The sequence below is a fragment of the Coturnix japonica genome, chromosome 1 (genome assembly GCF_054131305.1).
Source record: "Coturnix japonica strain WE chromosome 1, WE-NBRP24, whole genome shotgun sequence".
NCBI classification, from domain to species: Eukaryota; Metazoa; Chordata; class Aves; order Galliformes; family Phasianidae; genus Coturnix; species Coturnix japonica.
In genome coordinates this window covers 111214216-111235561 of record NC_140663.1, presented here as the reverse complement: position 1 = coordinate 111235561, position 21346 = coordinate 111214216, and the positions used below count along the sequence as shown (strand labels likewise).

The 21346-nt window shown below is 41.8% G+C and overlaps 1 protein-coding gene across 7 annotated transcripts in view; it reads left to right on the top strand.

The window, feature by feature from the left end:
* The window catches only part of REPS2 (RALBP1 associated Eps domain containing 2), a 93500-nt gene extending 72811 nt beyond the window's left edge, over nt 1–20689 (top strand). For 4 of the 7 annotated variants that reach the window (XM_085531436.1, XM_085531422.1, XM_015885971.3 and 1 more), the window contains 4 exons: nt 9430–9513; nt 11903–12048; nt 15173–15278; nt 15802–20689. In XM_085531436.1, the coding sequence (XP_085387562.1) occupies nt 9430–9513; nt 11903–12048; nt 15173–15278; nt 15802–15870 (405 nt within the window). In that variant the 3' untranslated portion in view covers nt 15871–20689. Of the gene's footprint in view, nt 1–9429; nt 9514–11902; nt 12049–15172; nt 15279–15801 lie in introns of those variants that run through there. The other 3 variants (XM_085531403.1, XM_015885979.3, XR_014940431.1) reach the window with 2 other exon arrangements.
* The last annotated feature ends 657 nt before the right edge of the window (nt 20690–21346 follow it).

The window sequence follows — 21346 nt, the reverse complement described above, 5'->3', positions numbered from 1 at the left end:
AAGGGAAGGGAAGGGAAGGGAAGGGAAGGGAAGGGAAGGGAAGGGAAGGGAAGGGAAGGGAAGGGAAGGGAAGGGAAGGGAAGGGAAGGGAAGGGAAGGGAAGGGAAGGGAAGGGAAGGGGAAGAGGGAAGAGGGAAGAGGGAAGAGGGAAGAGGTGGTTTCTATGCCTGTTCAGTATTGAACATATGTTCAATATATGCTCAGCTGATACTTTATTTACATGCATCACTTACATTTACTTATTTGATTTCTGATGATTTTTTAAAAACATTTTATCAAATATCAAAATATTCTTTTGACCTAGCAAAAATATACATCAACCCAGTTCTTGGAAATGTAATAAACGTTGTGCTTGTCGCATTTTGCTTAATTTATCACCAAATGTGCCCTTCTGTGACAAAGGTAACAGACAGTAGGAAAGTATGTGTGATAGGGTCGTAATTCAGCTTAGCTGACCCTTACTAATAGCATGTAAGCAATAATAAACATATGGACTACATTAGTCCAATGGGGCCCTTTGTTTAAAGAGCATGAAGGAAGAGGGAAGGATATCCTTTCAAAACAGAGGCAGGATCAAAATGTGAAGAAAAGCCATGATGTTAAAATGACGCATTCAGCTTTTTCCTGTTTCAGGATTTACCAATCTCATCTTAAATTTCCATTTTAACTTAATTTTCAACAATGTTATTGAAAATCCCGTTGTATTGCCTTAACATTGTGCTGTATGCCTGCGGGTAGGTACTGCTAGTGACAAATATACCTTGGAAATGAAGTGAGCCTCACATATTTCAGGGGCTGTGCAAGATGTAAGTATGCTTGTGGTGTGATTGTTTTGGCTCAGGTTTGGAAATCAACTTATGGAGGAGGAGAGGGAAAGAATTTCTTCTGAGCACTGCAGTTTTCTATGGATGGATGAGAACCAGCATGGACCAGTTGGCTCTTCAGAGTGAGATTACAGAGCTCCTGTGATGTAAAGGCCAAAGTGCACAAAAAAGAGCTACCAAGGGATAGCTTAATTAATATCTGTGTAGAAGCAGTGTCTTGATCTTGGCCTATGGTTGCTGTTGTTTTTAGTAGAATTTATTTCAACCTTTAGGGAAACATTATTTTTCCTGTCAGATCCTCCAAGGTAATCCTGTTCAGCAAGTTACTGAAACGCTGGTTAGTCACAGCATGCCAAATATCTCCAGTCATATTGCAGACTTTTTAAATTATTTCCACATCCAGCTCTGCCTCCACAGCACAGCCAGAGGAGTAATGGAGGAGAAGGACTGGGTTGCTGGATGAGTGTGGCACAAGCTGAAACTGAGGGCTACTATTGCTGTGGCCTCTATTCTATACCTCAGTGCAATCATACTGTGTGAGGCTTGAATCGTGAGATCCTGAGATGAATTGGCCAATTTATAGGGAAATAGAAGCTGGGCTGCCTTCTCTGGTGGGGGTACCTGCTGCCAACCCTGCCTTTGGTAGGGAGAGGCCTTCACAGATGTGGCTATGGCTGTGACTATTACCTCTGTACCAGCTTAGGTTGGTGGATTCATTCTGTTTTTCTTCTGGATGGCCTCTGAAAAGCTATGGTAACTTGTAGAATCCTTAGAGTTGAAAGGGACCTCTGAAGGCCGTCTAGTCCAACTCCTCTGCAGTGAACAGGGGCACCACAGCTACATCAGGGTGCTCACAGTCCTGTCCAGTCTGGCCCTGAATGTATCCTGGGATGGGGCATCCATCACCTCTCTGGGCAACCTGTGCCAGTGCCTCACCACCCTCTCAGTAAAAAACTTTTTCCTTATATCTAATCTAAATCTATCCTCTTTAAGCTTGAAGCCATTTCCCCTTGTCTGTCACCACAGACCCTGCTAAAGAGTCTGTCCCCTGCTTTCCTGTAGCTCCCTTTTAGATACTGAAATGCCACTATGAGGTCGTCTCAGTAACTCCATCTCCTCAGTCAGTGTTTTGTCAACTTATATCTCCATCAGTCCATAACCTGTACCCAGGTTTTCCTCAGAACTTTCACCAGGCATTTCTTTAATGCTGCTATGCTTTCTTCTGAAGTAGCTGTAGTGACCGCAGATGAGTTAAATAAAGATGGACAAAAGGCAAGTTTACATAGTGTGGAGATGTACTGCAGTTCATTTTTCCATTATCTCTGATTTATGAGAGATTTTAGTCCAAATTCCAACTCATATCTCTCTGTTCCACTAACTGTTTTGAATTTATGTTTCCAGTAAGATGTTGTGAAATGTGGTATGAAATGCTTTATTACAAGCCTCAATTCATGTTGCTTTTCTTTTGAAAGAAAAAAAGAAATCAGTTTTTGCCTAAATTCCATGAAGGGCACTTAGAAAGTGTTTGTATGGAAACAGGCTTATATAAAGACTAGAGTTTTATTTTGGTTAATACATTTTTTGTAGTATGTTTTTATTTTACTACTTTCTATATTCTTGTGTGCGACTAAAGTGGTGTCTTCTGTAATCCCTAATAGCACATCTTACACTTAGCAAGTCTGTAGTAGCTGCTTGGGTTTAAGACTAATTGTATTTGTACAATTTCTTCTTCATCCTGTGACCATAAATGCTTAATATGCTGCAAGCTATTGCAGTGAGTTAGGGTGCTGTCCCTACCTCTGTTTCTCACTTCCCAGGGCATGCTATGCTGTATCTATGGCTTTTCTGGTCTATTATTTTTTTCTTCAAGGCACAAGTTGTTAGGCATTCTGGACCCCCCAAGTGACAGTATGTAGAACAAGCAACCTGCAGCTTGTTGCAATATTCAGCCTGGTGTAGGAATCACAATAGGAAGGCAGCAGCGTACACTGCTGATTCTCAGTGGTACACATTTCAAACAGGAAATAACTTTGGGTGCTGTGAATAACATTCCACTGGAACTGAGCTGGAACGGAACATGTGTGTGCACATCTCACATAAGCCTCTGTTATTATTTTTTAATGGAAAACAAAGTTTATTACTTTCAGCTTTTAAGCATACAGAAACTATTTACTGCCATTGCTTACTATGGAAGATTTAGTGACAAAATTATGTTGATAGGAATTATGGATGAGCACTGAAGAACAAGTAAAACTTCAGGATTTATTCCAACATAACTCACTGTCTGCAGCATTGCCCAATTAGATCAACATTCCTTTATTTAAATTACTCTATTTTAGTATCTTCCTGTCCTGCAGTGATGGTATCCTGCTGGTACAGTGTAAGGGGATTTGAAAACTGTGGGGCTGGAAGAAAAACCTGTATATCTTGGCTGAAAAAAAAACCATGTTCTTGATCTCTTTTCCCAGAGCCTAAATTTTAAGCCTGTTGGTTTTGCAGATTAGCTCTGATTTGGGCTGGACTTTTTTTTTTCTAGAGACCTCAGAACCTACTTTTCCCAGCGGTTCCATGATTGCAGTTTTGATGGGCACTGACTAAAATGACAGACTAAGGCAGTGCTCTAGTGAAGTTGGAATAGGTAGGCAGTTGTTAACATAACCAAGTTGTAAAGTATCCCGAGTACCTTGTAGCTCTAAAGATTAAAATCTCACTGTGTTATATGAGCTCAGAGTTAAGCTGTCAGTCTAGAGGCCATCGTTAGTATTAGTTACTATTGATTTGGTGAAATCATGGAAACATAATGCTGTGAGGGATGATAGGTGGGTCACCCTTCCAAGTTACAGGCACCTGGCTTTGTTGGAAAGCTAAGATATTATTCTTTTTAACTGATTGAATGTTCTGCTCTCAGAATGTTACTTGATACTTCTAATTCCTCAAAGCCCTTTGGCCATTCATCATCAGGAATTACACGTGAAAACTGGGAACCAGTTCAAGAAGTGTCTGTAACTGTTAATTAAGTGTGCCCATGCTGATCTGTGGTGCTGAGTTGAAGAGGTGGGGAAGGAAGGGCTCCCATCCATCCTGTTGAGAGCTCCTGAACTCATGCTGGTTCCATGCTGGGAGCTGGTCCTGGGGACCCCCTCTGCCAATAACTGGCTTTATCTAGTTAAATTCGGAGGTCCTGACAGACTGATCTTGGTAAGTCTCCCATGGGTAATGTGATTTTTTTCCCTCACTTTGACCAAAATAACCCACACCTTCTGGTCCCCTGGTTGTCTTGTGTAGCTTATGCCTTTGACGTCTGGGTAAAGCTTGAGTCGATCAGAGGAAGAGAGAGAGTTTGCTGAGTTCTGTTATGGGGCTGGGTTAGGAGAAGATGTGCAGCCAACTGAGGTGCCTGTGTAAAATAATGTGAAGAATATGTCCTGCTGGCAAGACATCTGGACCTTTATGAGAGGGGACTTTTTTGTTACGGAAAAAAAAGAACAAAATTATTTTGCTTTTGGCAGACTCATACACATGATGGTTCTCTCCCAAGTAGCCATGTTATATTGAACCAAGGGAGCACTTTTTTAGCTTGCATTTACAATCACCGCACAAGAAAATGGTGGGGGGTTTTTGATTGTCTCCACTGTTTTGGCTGCAGATTGACATATATTGTATAATCAGTGCATTAGGTACTGAAGAAGCCTGTAACTATAATAAAACTGAAAGTCTTCTGTAGAATGAAAGACTTTGCCATCTGCCACTCTAATATAATACAAATGGATTATCCTCTTCTGTCATGAAAATTATGTATTAAATCTAAAATGGCTAGGCAAAATAAATTATGGTTTGAGAAGTGGTAGAAGCTAGTGCAGTTAGAATTGAATTTGGGAAGTAGTTGATGGTTGCCATAAAATCATTTCTAAAGAGGTTTCTGGGAGAGTGGTAGAATAAAAGTGAGTATCTTAATTAAAATGCGTTGTAATAACTTTCTGAATTTGGCTTCACATTAATCATAAAATCAACAGCAGAGCAAGCCAAGAATCCAGTGCCTGTATCTTGTGTGGAAGGCACATACCTCTTCCTAGCTCCCATTCATCTGGTTTTGTAGAAGTGGAGTATTAAAACAGGTTATTGTTAATGCTTCCATCTGGGTCCTATTCTTTCCTTGCGAATGGGCTGAGTGTAGCAGCAATTTATTTGTATTTGCTGCCTTCTACCTAAACCTTATCAGCAGCCCTCAGGTAGCTCAGGGAGAGAAAAAGCTTATCAAAACTTTAGGGCTGCATGGTGTGCCGAGGAAGCCGACAACACACTGAGACCCCAGGAGCTTGTTGCATTTGCATCCCTATGGTTTTTCTTTCTATCTTATCACTTTCAGTTTCCGTAACAAGCAATAAAAGGAACTGATGATTCAGTGTGGGATAGACTAAACTCACAGAAACTGGAATTGAGACATCTTAACTTCTTAGAAATTCCACTGAACACAGGAAAAAGTGAATGATTGGAAAGGAGAAAACTACCTCTTAAATGAACTTACCTAGAGATGATAGAAGATTGCAATGGGCACATACTGAGCATTAAGCATATTTAGTATCCTACTTTTTCATACAGATAAGCTGTTCTCAGTGTGGTTTTTTGTTGGTTTTTGTTTGTTTGTTTGTTTGTTTGGCAAAGCTAAGCAGTGACGCTGTATAGATAATGATTACAGACTATTCCAGTGAACACACAGAGATAATTTCATTTCTGCAAGTGGTGCCATTGACTACAGTGGTGCTATTTCCATGTGTAAAGTTATCCTAGAATGTAAGTGTGGGCTGAACTCAGTTGTGGAAAAGACCAAATATATGTATTTTACCTCCTGCAAAAAGCTCTCAGGTAACAGAACTATGAATGTTCCATGAAGACTTTCTGTTGTGGGAGACCAGTTATGTTCTCCCTTACATAACTTAAGGGATTACATAACTTATGACTGGACTGTCTTGAGGTACAGGTGTGAAGTCTGTGTATCACTCAGCATTGCTAAACAACAACACCCTCCCTCCCCCAACTTAAGGTCACTGAGTTTCACAAAGCACTGCTGGAGAGTTTTGAAACTCGAGATAAGAGTGAGATATTTCCAAGATGTAGGAAAAGTTTCTTATTGCTGTGATGGAAAGAGGCAGTTTATTGTTGTACATCTTGTAAATGTGTTTGCAAAGCCTATCAAGCCTTGCCTGGGGGACTTGGTAGGGTTAGTTGAATCAGCAAACCTTTGCGTTGATGCAAGTTGCAGTTACACAAAAGGCTTTTGCCAGGGTTAAGTGGTGTCAGGCCCGGGACACAATCCACTGCAGCATCATGCAGATTGTTTACGCTTGGGCACTTGTGTCAGAAGCCCATCACTTTGAGAAGCAAAGACTTTCTCATGGGTCGGAACTCAGAGCTCTGCTGGCAAATCTTTAATGCGTAGACCCAGCTTCTGCCTGACCAGTAAATGGTGGACTCTGAGGAGCTGAGGCTAATCGTGTCAGCACCTGCTGCCTGCCCACTTTGTGGGTTAGGAGCAGTCTGCAGGCTCTGAATAATGCAGACAGCTATTAATTATGCTCTCCTCTAAGCTAAACTTTAAGAAATGGCCTGTCCCGCGTGCCACTAGGTGGCACTTTAGGGACATGGCAGTCACTCGCTTTCATTCATTGTACATGGATGGGTTGCATCACCAGAACTAGTTCTTTTTTTTCTATTTTTCTTGATCAAATGTAGGTATATACATATATTTTTTTTACCATCCACCTGCTTCAGCGAGTCCCCGTCCCAGTGTCTGCTGAGCTTTGCAGGCTGATCTGTATGCAGCCCCTCTTGCTGGCTTTGTGGTCTGGCCTCAGCCTGCCGGTACCACAGCCACACAGCTGCCACAGCTGTGGGGCTGACAGCCACATCACAGCACTCAGATACTCAAATATAAGCATATATATATATATATATATATATGTACATCACACACACACATATATGTGTATATGTATGACGTGTTGCTAAGAAATGTGTTATCAAACTGTTGGAAAATTGAAAATCTCACACTTTTGATATTAACACTCACAATCAGTTTTTCTTCAATTATTAGTGGGGTTTTTTTCTTTTTTTTCCCTCTTTTTTCTTCTTTTTTCACCCCTTTTTTCTTTATTTTCCTTTTTATCTTTTTCCTATTTTTTTTTTCTCCAGGCCCATTGTCTTATTCTGAGTTCAGCTTTCCTTGTTATTTGTAATTGACATTGTAGAGTTCAAGTCTACGTGGTTATTTCTCCATTGCTTGAACACACTGCATTTTATCTATGCATAAATATGTGAGAGTTGGTCTCCTTTCTCTTCCATTCTGCAAAATAAATTGCTGAATTCTTTCTTGTGGTGCCAAGTTTGATGGAGACTCCAACAAGAGCGTGAGCACCAGAAGCAGCCTGCCTGGCCAGATTACTGGGGATTCTGGTGCCCCATATCAAAGAAAGATCTTTCAGAGCTGGCTCTCACACATCTACCATTGCACTGTGTTATTCAGCAAAGGCCACGAGGCCTTTAGAGAGCATGCGTACTATGTGACACTCTGAAGTACCGGGTTTATGCTTGATGATGTCCCTAAATGAGTGAGTGATTTGTCAAAGTGATGTGATTCGATTCTAACGTTACTGTGTATGTCTGCTGGGATTTGAGCTTTGCTGCCCCAAATCATTTGTGAAAGCCCCGTAGATCTGCCCGACTGCAGTCAGCAGTGCTTTGAGCCTTGATTTCTTTCAAATACATAAAAAGTGGTTGTAGAAGTCAGGGAGGTTATGGACTGTTCAGGTTGCTGATAAAGAAATCATGTTGCATTAAATGCATGTTTAAAGGTCGTTGATTATTGTAGACAGAAAAAACTATTGCCTTTCCCATTTCACTCTCCTATTTGTCTCAGAAATCAACAGATATAAAAGGAGCTCTTCAATCCATGAGGAAGGTTTCCCGAATTGAAATGTTGCTAACCAATAGCTATTTGGAATCCAGATGCTTATGGTACTAATATTCAAATAGTAGTGGAAAGTTACAACGAGTTTATTTTTCTTTTTGCCGTAAGATAACGCTACAGATGTGGCACACCTAGAGGAGGGGGGGAGCAATCTTGTCAGCCAAGACAAATCTTCCTCCTCTCCAGAGGAATTTCACATGCATTTTAAAAAAAGATCACAAATCTCTCTCCTCTGTGTACATGTTCAACGCTGTACAGTTGAAGAGCGGCAGTAACCTGACAGAACTGCTTTTCCCCTGCAGCTTTCTGCTGAGCTCTTATTGTTCTTGTTTTACAGAAAGGGAAGCGGGATGAAAAAAAAGAAAAGTCCTTCATTTTTAAATACACCAAATTCTGCACATTCTGGCGTTTTTTTAACCTATGGTTAAATGCTCTGAAACTTGTGGCCTCTCCAAAACATGATGGGTCTAAGCAGAAATCTCCTGGCAACAACAAATTAGGTTCTTCAGCGTGTGACAGGTTATTTTTTTGGCTAAAATCCCAGCACCTTTAAAGTTTGAGGTTTGCCTTGAACTCCTTTTTTTCTGAACACAAGCTTTCACCTGGGTGGAAATGAGTCTTTTTGGAGGAGAGAGCATGATGGCAGGCTGCCTGTCCTGCCTGGGGGCTGCTGTCAGCTTGGCTCTGACTTGACAGGAGCTGGGAAAGAGAAGAGGCAGCCTGCGAGTGCCAAGCGCCCTCAGCCTCCCCACTGCTGCCTGCCTTTCCATCTTCAAAAGCCAGCTGAGGCTTTCTAGACAGAAAACAGGCGTGCCCTGTTTATACCCTGTTTGCTGTAGCATGCCCAGGGACAGGCAGCTCCAAATCACGGTTCCCTCGTGTAGCAGATGTGCCGTGCCACGTCCTGTTGGAGAAAATCGAATGGTGCTGGAAGATCTCAGGGCGGGCACCACCAAGGGTTAACCCTCCTTCTTATGTTCGCCTGTGTCAGACATGCTGCTGGGAGGGAGTTGTGGTTTGCTGAAGTATAGACCTGTGCTTTGAGGGTTCAGCTTGGTTTCTGTTTGAAACATGAGAAAGGAGGAAGGAAGGAAGAAGATTATTTGCCTTTTCCTTTTATGGCTGGTGTTTTCAGTAACTTTACTGGAATTTTTGGTCTAATTCATGCTTTCTCACTCCAGTCTTACCAGCTTCAAAGACAGAGGTTTATGCCAGTAAATTTTCATCAGTTTTGGAGATGATAAGGTGATGGGGTGCAGCCACAATACTCCTAGCTTTTATCCACCCTCACCTTGTTTTTTTCATATGAGTACCTAGGCCTCAGGGAGAGCCCTGGAAAGAATCCTGGTCATTCATGTTTAGAGATGAATATGGTTTCTAATTTTTCTCAGAAAAAAAATAATATATATCTATAAATATACATCTTATTTCCTAGCACAGTAAAATGCAAGAAAATGGTTTCATTAGAAGTCAAAAAAAGACATGTCGTCCATTCAGCTGTCACCCTCGGACTCTATTTCCCCTCCCCTTGAATTGTTAAAGTAACTTTTCTTTTGTATGTAATGTTTCCTCTCATTGACGTTATTGTATGTGACTGCCGGCTGTTTTGTGGGTGTAGCAATGACTGATTTGTTGTTACAGACAGAGCAAGTATCTGAGGTTGAATTACATCCTCAGATGAATAGACCCCAGTCCCAGGCAGAAGAAAACAGCTCAGCAAAAAAGGTGAGACCTGCGTGTTGTATTGTTGTTGAGTGATTTGCCTTCATCAACAAACGTAGTTGTTTTAAGATTTAAAGCAATTAAATTGAGGGTTAGGGTTACGTTTTTACATGTTTACCTTCTCTGGAGGTCAAGGCACTAGAGAGAACTGGGATGGTGTGTGACATCAGCTCCGATAAATCATTAAGGCTCTTAGTACATACACATCAATGCATGTGCCTGAAGAAAGGCAGCTTGCCATTTGTTTTAAATCAATAGGGGCTTGTGAAGCCTTAGGGGAGACAAAAAAGGATTTGATTGTACTTGACCCCTGTCTCACTGTAATTCTTCCCAATCGTGATGCACTTCTTGCTTCCAGTTATTAAGGATTCAGTTTTGATGTAAATGTACTTCTTTACTACAAGTCAGAATCTGCTACTGAATGTACATACAGTGGGGGAGATTTGCTCAAACTATTTGATTACAGTGTTCAATTTCTAATATCCTTTTGTATGAGCACGATTTGTATGAAGTACTCACTGAAGTTATAGTGCCATTCTTCACAGATCCTGGCTTAGGAATGGAATGGCCCCATCAGTATCTATGAGCATTTTCCTGCTCCTGGTTATGTTCCCTGTGTCTCCTTCCATCGGCCTCAGACAAAACAGATTTTTGATAGGGGGCAAAGGCAGATCCTCCCTTCTCCATCCCCTTCAGTATCCAAAGAGCATCCACAAAACTTTTGCTCAGCCCAATCAAGAACTGCTGTCAGGTGGTATGTCTAGTACATACCTTGCCAGGGAGCATCATTACACTTCCTCCCTAATGGGAAGTGCAAACAAATGCTTTGGTGTCCATTCCTGTGCATGATGAAGCTTTCCAGGCAGTGTCCTAGCTCCACCTGTGCTCACCACATCCTATTTCTATCCTAGCCCCATTTGTTTTTTGCTACTCTGCAACCTTGCTGGAACAGTGAAATTCTTGTGCTCATCCTCATCTCACTGGGCTACTGAAAATACGGAGTAGTGCCTGGCTGTGGAGTAGTATGCTGGAGTTTTAAGGTAGACTGGGGTTGCATACTTGGAATCCTAGCAGTTCATAGCTGTTGAAGTCATACACAAGTTCCTTTCCTGCCATGCACAAGCATAGGATTTCAGAGCACAGTGTTATCTGAGATCTGTGAAGTGCTGATATGCTGATGTCTGGATTAAAAGGTCTCATCATATTCCAAATTGTTTATAAAGCAATGGCAGAATTGTTTTCTTTTGTTTTGTTTTTAATGTCTAAACCCTTTCTCACCTTACAATTCTAATTCCTCTAATAATTTTAATTACTAATGACATTATGGTTATTTTTGGTGCTTTGTCAGTCATAGTCTCTTCTGCTGAGTCAGGCTGTTTACTACAGCTCTTTTTCTTAGCATTGCTTTGTTGTTGTGTGCTTCTCTGTTTAGTTTTATTCCTATATTATTAACAAATGGCCGAACTATAGTAAGGAAGATAGCCTGGCCTAGTAGTATACACAGCACAAGTGATAGTAAAACTTGATCTCTGCTGTTGATTGTGACACTAAATGTGTAACTTTTGTAAAATTACTTCTTTTATTATTATTATTTTTGAGTCTTAGCTTTCTCATTCTTGAAGTAGAGCAGTAAAAGTTATACTGCTTGTAGAGGAGATCTAGTAATTAAATGCTGTGAAAGGCACGTGTTTATATTTCAACATAAAAGCAGCTATAAAGCATTAAACCCACTTCCCATTGCAAAAAAGAGGAAAGAAAAAAAAGGAATGAAAACAGTTCATAAACTTCTAAAGCCTTTGGTTTTACTTGCAAAATGGACTCTTTCCGTGATATAATTTGTTAAGAGAAATAACTGGAGTTCTGCACTTCCAACATGTTGATTTTGCATGGATGATTTTATAAGTGTGTCTTCCTAAGCTCTTTTAGATGTGCTTTATGTAAGAGAGTAGGGGAGAAGCAGGGAGAGAATGTGTGCTGGGGGGGAAGGACTGAGATAGGAGATGGGATGGAAATGATTGATGATTGGTTTCTATTGGCTGAGCTCAATTAAAAATAAATCATGCTTTGGTCACAATGATTTGGGGCCAACTTAGGGCTAGTGTATGCATTCACACCCCTTCTATCCCTTTCCCAAATACAATCCGGTTCTGAAGAGCCTGTCATCCAGATGAAGATGAAACGCCAGTGTAATCACTTCACTCATTAAAGGGTCATAGGAGTTACTGTTCCTTTGAGCAAAGTGAAAAACCCGGGAGGCTATTACTGAATTTAGATTAATCCCTGTACCACTTTAAATTATGAAAGCAGAGGCCAGATGTCAGCAATTTCTGCCCCGACCTGATGATGGGACATATACATTCTGACTTAACTTTGCTGTGCTTCTCTCTTGCAGGAGGTTGTTCTTGCTCAGCCGCCCTCCAAACCAGCCCGCAGGAAGCTCCGGACAGAGGTGCAGGGGCTGGAGAACCCTGAGCTATCTCCTACACTAAATGTGACCTCTTCCCTGCCGGCAGCGAAGCCTCACCTCCCAGTCCAAAAGTAAACAAGCTTTACCATGCATGCTTAACTGCACCATCAGATCTGATGTGGCAGAGTTTGCTCTTTGCGTGATTTTGTGCTTAATAATTCTGGCTTTGAGAATACTTCACATGATACAGAGTCACAGAATCGTAGGGGTTGGAATGGACCTCCAGAGATCATCGAGTCCAACCCCCCTGCCAAAGCAGGTTCCCTACACCACGTCACACAGGTAGGCGTCCAGGTGGGTCTTGAATATCTCCAGAGAAGGAGACTCCACCACCTCCCTGGGCAGCCTGTTGCAGTGCTCCGTCACCCTCACTGTAAAGAAGTTCTTGTGCACATCCCTGCAGAACTTCCTGTGCTCCAGTTTCTGGCCATTTCCCCTTGTCCTGTCTCCACACACTGCTGAAAAGAGTCTGGCTTCAACACTTTGCCCCCCACACCTCAGATATTTATAGACATGGATCAGGCCCCCTCTCAGTCTTCTTTTCTCAAGGCTAAACAGACCCAGTTCACTTAGCATTTCTTCATAGGGGAGATGCTTCAGGCCATTCACTATCTTAGTGGCCCTCCGCTGGACTCTTTCTAAGAGATCTCTGCCTTTTTTGTACTGGGGAGCCCAGATCTGGACACAATATTCCAGATGAGGCCTCACCAGGGCCGAGTAGAGGGGGAGGATCACCTCCCTCGACCTACTGGACACACTCTTTTTAATACACCCCAGTATGCCATTGGCCTTTTTGGCTGCTGACTCATGACCAACCTGTCGTCCACCAGGACGCCCAGGTCCCTCTCTGCAGAGCTCCTCTCCAGCAGGTCATCCCCCAACCTGTACCGGTGCATGCAATTATTCCTCCCTAGATGTAAGACTCTACACTTGCTTTTGTTAAACCTCATCCAGTTTCTTACTGCCCAGCTCTCCAGCCTGTCCAGGTTTCACTGAATGGCAGCACAGCCTTCAGGCGTGTCAGCCAATCCTCCCAACTTCGTGTCATCAGCAAACTTGCTGAGGGTGGCCACTATCCGCTCGTCAAGGTCATTGATGAAGATGTTGAACAAGACCAGACCCAGCACCAACCCCTGGGGAACACCACTAGTTACAGGTCTCCAACTGGACTCTGCACCACCAATGACAACCCTTTGTGCTCTGCCTGTCAGCCAGTTCTTGACCCACCTTGCTATCCACTCATCTACCCCACACTCCCTCAGCTTTGTTACAAGGATGTTGTGGGAGACGGTATCAAATGCCTTGCTGAAATCAAGGTAGACTACATCCTCTTCCCTGACTAAAGGGAAGTCTTCCATTCTCAGACCCCCTCACTAACCTCCAAGGTCTGGGATTCCTGAGGGAGATCTTTTCCACTGAAGACAGAAACAAAGAAGGCATTCAGTATCTCCGCCTTCTCAGCATCCCCCGTTACCTGAACATCCCCCTCACTTAGTAGGGGGCCCACATTCTCCCTAGTCTTCAGGTTTCTGATACAGGTTTCAGATACAGGTTTCTGAAATCTTCTTAGCACTCCAGTGCAGAATGAGGTTGTAATGACTTTTAGTTGGTAAGCCTCTGCAAAAGGTCCTGTTTTGTCCTACCTCTGTGCCTCATAGGCACATCTGAAGAGCAAGCTTTGCTGCTCAACCAGCATCTGTAACTCAACTCCTTTTAACTTTGTGAGTATGTGTTTTCACCTTGCACAAAGCTTATGGAATTGATCATTGGCTTGGACACATAGAACTTATTCAGTGCCCAGGAGCCTGAGTTGTTAAATGCTTGGTGCTGGGCATATCCTTGTGATGTTTCTTCCTCACAAGGAGGGTCAGAAATGAGCTGTAGACCATTTGTGATAATCCAGTGCCAAACTCAGCATGTGTTGTTTGCTCTCATAAAAACAGGTTAAAGCTGTTAGCAGCGGAACTTGCAGGATTTCAGTAAATATGTATTTAATAGCAGTGTAGAAGGGGAAGAAGAAATGGTAAATGAAGGCATTTGAAGCCCTTTTGTGTCTATACATCTCCCTTGGCAGAAATTGTCTAGCCTGCCTTCACCCAAAGACATCTGATTCAGAGTGAAGCTAACCTGAGTGGCCCCAGTCAGTTGAACAGTTCTTGGCAAACCGTTTGTCAACAGTCCAAATCTGTGTTTCAGAGATGGAGATTAGAAGAAATAAGACTCCTAAAATGCACTGTTTTGTCCTTGGGGAGTGCAAATTCTGTAGTGGTTCAAGGACAGATTATAGCATTTGTTAATGTCTCAACTTAATCCTGTCTTGTTTAAATAGAATATCTATTTTAGAATAAATTTATCATTAATTAACTTTTGCTGCCCTATGTAAAACCTTAAAGTAACCTATTTTGATCAGGGCTTGGATATTCAGCCACTGTTTTCTATATTTTCTGTTCCTTTCTCCTCTCACTACCTCCGTCTCTTAGAATAGGTTGATCTTTATGTATTGAGCTGTCTCTGTTTATACCTATCTTCCTGACAGCAGTTTCCTCCAAATCAGTCACCATGGGCCATAAAGTCATAATGATAATAGGTGAGGAATCTTTTATTTACACAGAAAAAGAGATGAGGCAAGTCTGTAAGTCATCTACCTGTATCTGTTGGTGACATCAGGTGGTTTTGGTAGAAATAACTACTTTGCAGGGGGGAGGAATATGAATTTTCTAAGTGAAGAAGCTTCAGGATCAGTACTTCCTCAAAATAATCTGAGGCTGTATTTTCATGCCAACGTCCTTTCTTTCTGAATAGAACGGTCTGTGTGCTTTCTTTTAACCACTCCCAAATCATTAAACTCTACAAGTGTCTGCAAACAGCTAATGTGCAGGCACTGCAGGAAGTACAACTATGCAAGGGCTTTTCTCAAGCTGAATCAGTTTTTAAAATAATTGAGACAGCCTAAAATGTTTCTGTCGCTTGAATTAAGAAAAGTGACCACTTCACTTTCAGGTCATCCGCCTGACTTGGCCATCCCATTCTGGGGTTGCATTTTTCTTTGTTAGAATGTGTAGTTTGTACTTGTCTTCAAAGCATAGTCCCGTGTGTATAGTGTGTAAATGCGCAGAATGGATGGCTGGTCTTCTGGCATCAGCCACTGTTGTTGGGGTTGTTAATTGAAATGTTTTCTATTTATCTGTCTGGCAGACAGTCTTCCAAGCAGAAAAGGGCTATTCAGACTGCTATACGAAAAAACAAAGAAGCCAATGCTGTGCTCGCCAGGTTAAACAGTGAGCTCCAGCAGCAGCTGAAGGTAAGGAATGCATTGAACATCAGTGACAAAGCTCCCTGCTATTGGTTGTGTGGCAGAGCCAGCAGAGAATCTTCTTCATCCTTTCAGATGAAACCTACTGCAATACTTCCTAACTTTCTGGAAGAGAATAACTGTACTGTATGTGTGGCTAAGATTAGGTGTTATAGGAACAGTTACCATCTGTGCGCAGATGGCACCATTGGCAGCTAGAGTAAGTCTAAATAAAGGATTCACCTTGTCTTTGTGAAAAGTCCAGGTAATGTGATGGCATCACCCAGCACAGGTGTACCTATCTTGTCATCTGATCAGCTGTGCTCCATCGCTGTCTCCTGGAGTCACAGTGGTTGAGTGGTAGTGGTGTGGTGTTTTGGGACTGCAAGGAGAATTACTGGAACAGTGGAGCCCTGGGCCTCCGCTCAGCACCAACAGTTTGCCAGGCTGCTCTTCATGGGTGTAGGGTTATGTGCAAGTGCCACACTTTTTTTTGTGAAAAAGTGACAGCATGTCTCTCTTCATCCTCCAGGAGGTCCACAAGGAACGAATTGCCTTGGAAACGCAGCTGGAGCAGCTTCGCCCTGTAACCGTCTTGTGACCTCCAGCACACTGTGCAGCAGCAGAGCACGTGCACCAACAGCCTTGTAACCACTGAGGTGACCACAGTGGGGTGCCCAGCTTGCCTTCTGCACCCTGCTGTACCTGCTTGCCTCTGCAGATGGAGAAGGTACAGAAAGAAAATACCAAACTGTCAGATGGTTCTGGGCTGGTGCTCTGCCCTCTTCCCTCCCTCTTTCCAGCCTAACGTGTAAATGCAGTTTGCCACTGAAATGAATGAGAGTATTTTATTTATGCCAAGAATCGCCGATTTATACATATTCTTGCAATGCCTCCTATCCCAAATATTAAGAGGTACATAATTCCAGAATTGGTGTTTAAATGTAAAACCCATCCTCTGAGATGGGTTCCTGGATGTTACCAGTTCCTGTAGGGTGGTAGAGGACCTGTGGATTGAAAGCACAGCAGGAATCCAACTCATTAGACGAAGAGTCTCTACCCGCAATCATGTGTCAGATAATTATTTTCTTAGTGCTGTTTATTATTCAATCACAGATGTATTTTAATGTTAGAGAACTTGTATTTTATAAGTTACAAATCAAAAGAGAGAACAGTAAAAATATTAAATTTTTATTATTTTGGAAATTACAAAAAAAAGAAAAAAAATCTGTTTTTTGAGCTATAACTCTTTCCTATCACCCATATTTGATCACTTGCTTGCAACTGACGGTGTCTCTGCATAAAAGATTTCTTTAAACCAACAGTGTATTTCTAACAAGAGGTTAAAAATGCGTTCTGGGCATTTTTTTTGGTTGGTTTTTTTTTTTTGTAAAAGCTGTCCTAAGTATATTTGTATTGGTCTGCTTTGTTGTTTTAACAGCTGCTAATTTGTTTTAAGGACATGTGCAAGAACTGTATTTCCAAAAGAAGAGAGAAAAACTGAAGCACATGAGATTGTAAAATGTATAATGGAAACAATTGCTTTGTACAGCAGGCTTTCATTAAGGTTCTGTTGCACCTCACTAGAGATATCGCTGATAGGATGAAGCTGTTAATGCCCATCTGGTTTTCAAATGAAGAAATAAAGATTAGTATTATTATTGTTTTTACCTGGTCTGCTCCAGGGCCAATTGTACTCTGTGGAAGGTTTTCATGGGTACAGTGGTCACTGGCTTTAATCCCAGTTCTCATGATGGAAGCTGTCTAATTCACGTTGCTTTATCTCTTAAGGGGCCAGTATTTTTATACTGGGTGATTTCAGACATATTATCAACCTTGCTCCCTTCATGGATATGATGTGTGCTGTGCTGCTAGGGAATGTAACCTACTTGTTAGTCATCTTAAATGCAGTGCTGCATGTGTTTTGTATCCAGTTGTTTATTGATTTAATTTAAGTATAAACCGTGCAAAAACTTTGCAACACACTGGGGGCTTTTCTTGACCATTTTTGGTCTTACACATTCTCCCATTAGCTGTAGGATGGCTCTGGGGTAGAGAGGAAGGAGGAGCAAATTTGAAATAACTTGGTGGCCTCCCTTTGCGGTGTGTCATAGCATGGCTGCAGTGAGATATTGGACGACATCAGAGCAGCCAGGAGTTTTGTTTGGAGATAAATAAGAGTGACACCAACAGGAATGTGTAAAGTGATGAGGAAACATTATTTTTGCTGGAATGGTTGCGGATGTGGGATATGGATTCAAAGGTAAAAGTTGGAAATAAGTGTTTGCAGAATTGTTAACAAAAATCTGTGTTTTTTTTTAACACATTACTTTTGATTCAACTAAACATCACTGTGTGAATGAGCAACATTTCTCCAGGTTTGGAACTTTTTTTGTGGGACTGTTGCTTAGCTGGTGTCAGACGTTTCTGATCAGTGACAAAACGTGAGAGCCGCAGACACTTGGGAAGCTGCAAAAGAGTTATTGTCCGTGTGCTATCAGCAGTGCTGTTTGAAAACTAACATCGTTTATTTGTAACATTGAGTCATTCCTGAAATTTTAATTAGGTTAAGTGCTCTTCTATGTTTGCGTTTTAGTTCTCGTGTTGTCATTTGGTTAATAAACCCCCGCTATTAAATTGGAAATAACCATATGGCACCTTTTGTTTTTTTTTTCTTTTATGTGTGATTTGTAAGAAAAGCTTTTCAGTGATTCTGAAGAAAAAAAATGCACATTGCATTTTTAAGACAGCGAGTGACTTTCTCGTGTTTGATAGGGGCTTCCTTTGGTGTTGTCCTCCATTTACTTCACTTGAGTTGTTCGTTGAATAGGTGGTGTTCAAAGAACCATGGAATCACAGAATGTCCTGTGTTGAAAAGGACCACAATGATCATGTAGTTTCAACCCCCCTGCTAGTCACCAACCACCAGACCAGGCTGCCCAGAGCCACATCCAGCCTGGCCTTGAATGTCTCCAGGGATCGGGGAATCCACAGCCTCCTTGGGCAACCTGTTCCAGTGTATCACCATCCTCTGTGTGAAAAACTTCCTCCTAATATCTAAGAGTAGAAAAGTCTGTTTTCTGTATTTTTCCACCTAAAGTACCTGATTACCAATGGAGAAATGTATACTTAGTTGTTAGTCTATCATAGGAATTGGTAAATTGACTATCACTGAGGTTAGATTTTGAGAGGTGCAATCGAATCCCATGCTTAGCTTTATGGCCTAGAATATGAGTTAATTCATACTCCATTTGGTGTGGTATTTGCTGTGATGATACAGTAGTTGACACGGAGACCAAAGCAGGATATACAAGAAATATAGGTGTGTTGTGCATGTGTTGCCTGAAAACCTTCTCTGTGTTTCTCAGTACTTAAGAATTTGTGATATCCCATCCAAAATAGTAAAGCTTTGCTACTTTGGGGAGGCTGTTAACATTTTGAGAGAGACAGGAGAAGGCACAATGAAGTTGTGTTTCTGGCAGTTGTTTCATGCAACTGTGCCCGTGGCTACTATTAACAGACTCTGACTGGTCAAAATTCACATCTAAATCCAGTACTGCAGATTTACAGATCACAGGAAAGTTATCAGTTTTAAGCCCCTGGCATGCCTGGCCCAGAACAGAAGCGGGGACCTGCTTGTGCCTAACCAGGGAGCAGCAGCAGCTTCCCATGCACCAAATCTTGTTTTCCTTGATTCACCATTTCTGTAAGCATTAGTACAAAGCAGAGTATTTCCGACAAGGTAGGATAACCAAGAACATAACCTAGAGCATAGCTTCCTAGCATCTGGGAGCGTGCACTGACCATGCAAGGTGCCCCTTTTTATGTCTTTGCTTTCCTGTAGCTATTCCAGTTTGGACAATTAAATATTTTTGTCCACAAGACAAGCCTGGGCAGAGCAGGATCCTGAAGAGGCTATTGCACATCCCAGATAAGGATCTTCTTCCAAGTGAGGTTTTATGTATAAGTGTTCACTCACACGTCGTAGAATCATAGGATCACCAAGGCTGGAAAAGACCTTTAAGATCACACGGTCCAGCCGTCCACCAATATTTCCCACTAAACCATGTTCCTCAGTACAACATCTAAATGTTTCTTGAACACCCCCAGGGATCATGCACTTCTTTATGGATCTGTTTGTGTTTGTTACACCTGATGACTTTCAGTGAAGTGTTTGTTTCGATATGCGGTAGTTCAGTGCTGAAGGATGAAGAATGTCTAGCCAAGTACAGTGAATGGTTACCTTCATAGATCAAGCCATCTTTATTTGAGCCTTTAAATATAAACAGTGACCTGATAATTATGCAAGGTGAACTGTTTCCACTTCAGAAGCATTCATCTAAACAAACTGTCTGTGAAAAAAAAAAAAAGACATAAGTCCTTGGTGATCAATGCTCTTCTCCTATTTATTAATTTAATACTAGAATGCAGAGGAAACACTATAACCTCTCCCACAAGAGTTCTCCATTCTCTTTTCCAGAGAGTTTTGCTGATGTAGCAAAAATGTTAGTGAACTACTAGATCAAGTCCTGCTGTTGGTAAATTGACAAATATCCTTCTCAACTCACAAGACTGTCTCTGAACTTATCCTTTGTGTACAGCAGTACTGTTACTGCTAGGAACTCTGTAGCCATGCTGGAGAGAGGAATTTGCCCAGCTTTCATTGAGGTATGCACAGCCCAGTGCTGTCAGGGCTAACCAATGCAGGGCGATGATGACTCAGGCTGAAAATAACTCCACTGGGATGGCTGAGGTTGGAAGACTTAATGGGAGCGTTTAGGGTGGACATGATAAGGAAACTGCCTTTCACTGGTATGTAAGCTGCCTTCTTCCCACTGGGGCTTCCAGGATAGGAGAACGACAGCCTGGAAGATTCAAGCCAGGGGTTAAGAGATCTCTTTTTTTCCAGCACCGTCAGTCCTGTGGCCTTCGGCAAGCACAGTCCTTGACAAGAAAATACACAGAGTTATGAAAGTCAGATGGGAAAGAGGCCCTATTGAAGTCACATATTTTATTGACTGAAGAGTAAAACTATTTTTTTAGGAAAAAGATCTCAAAATGATGTAGTACCTTTGAGAAGAAATTATGTAGTTTAAGGCTTTTTCCAGTTATCTTCTTGATAATGTGCTATGGACACATGCATTATGTTTTACTCTGTTACTGATTTTTTGATACAAAAATCGTATTGCAAGCATTATCGTTATTAATCTAAAAAAATATCCTGAAGCTATTATATATTTGAATTTAAACTTATGAAGTAGATAGCCAGATTTAAGCAATTTGTTTTCACAGCTGCAGAATGTCCATGTGGTAAGCTACAAAATGTATAGCGCTCTATACTGTGCCCATCTATGTTTGGGAAATGTATGTGATATGGAACCGGGTGCTACATTAAAATAAAAGTGTCCAGTAACTTCAAATTTCCTTGCTTTTGTGGTTTATTTAAGATGTTGATCGTGCAGATCAGACAGGAGGGTAGTAACTGTGACGCAGTATGGAAAAAATAGAGGCTCGAGATGGCTGGCCTTCAACTATGAAAGATGAAATCACTTAAACTGGGATTGTGTGTACGTGAGGGAGAGACAAAGAGAGACTTATTTAAAGTGAAATCATATTTCCTTAGGTTTCTGTTAAGTCAAACCTTCATCTTTCCTTTGCCAGGCCTTATGTTGTCAGAGGTCAGGCTTAGCTGCATGATAAGCCTGAAGAGGTCTATGTTTCTCTCACCCTGACAGCACAAACACAGGAAAAGCCCTTCCATGTGTGCCCCATTCCCTTGGCTTGGAGGTGCCCAAGGAGGAGCAGGGAAAGGAACCAAGTTGCTCCCCAGCAGTACCCCTGCAATTGGCGATCTCTGTCCCCCAGGCTGACAGGTAGGTATTGAGGGCAGCCTGTTGGCTGTGAGAGTTGAAACTAAATAGAGAGAAGTAAAATGTCTGAAGGGCTGGCCTTTATAGGCAGTGAGCTGGAGGGGATGGTGCACTTCTACTTCAATGAGTGTGATTTTCAAGAATTATGTCCCAGCTATCCAAAGAGCAGGTCTTTAAATAGGAAATAATTAGTGATAAATTAATTCT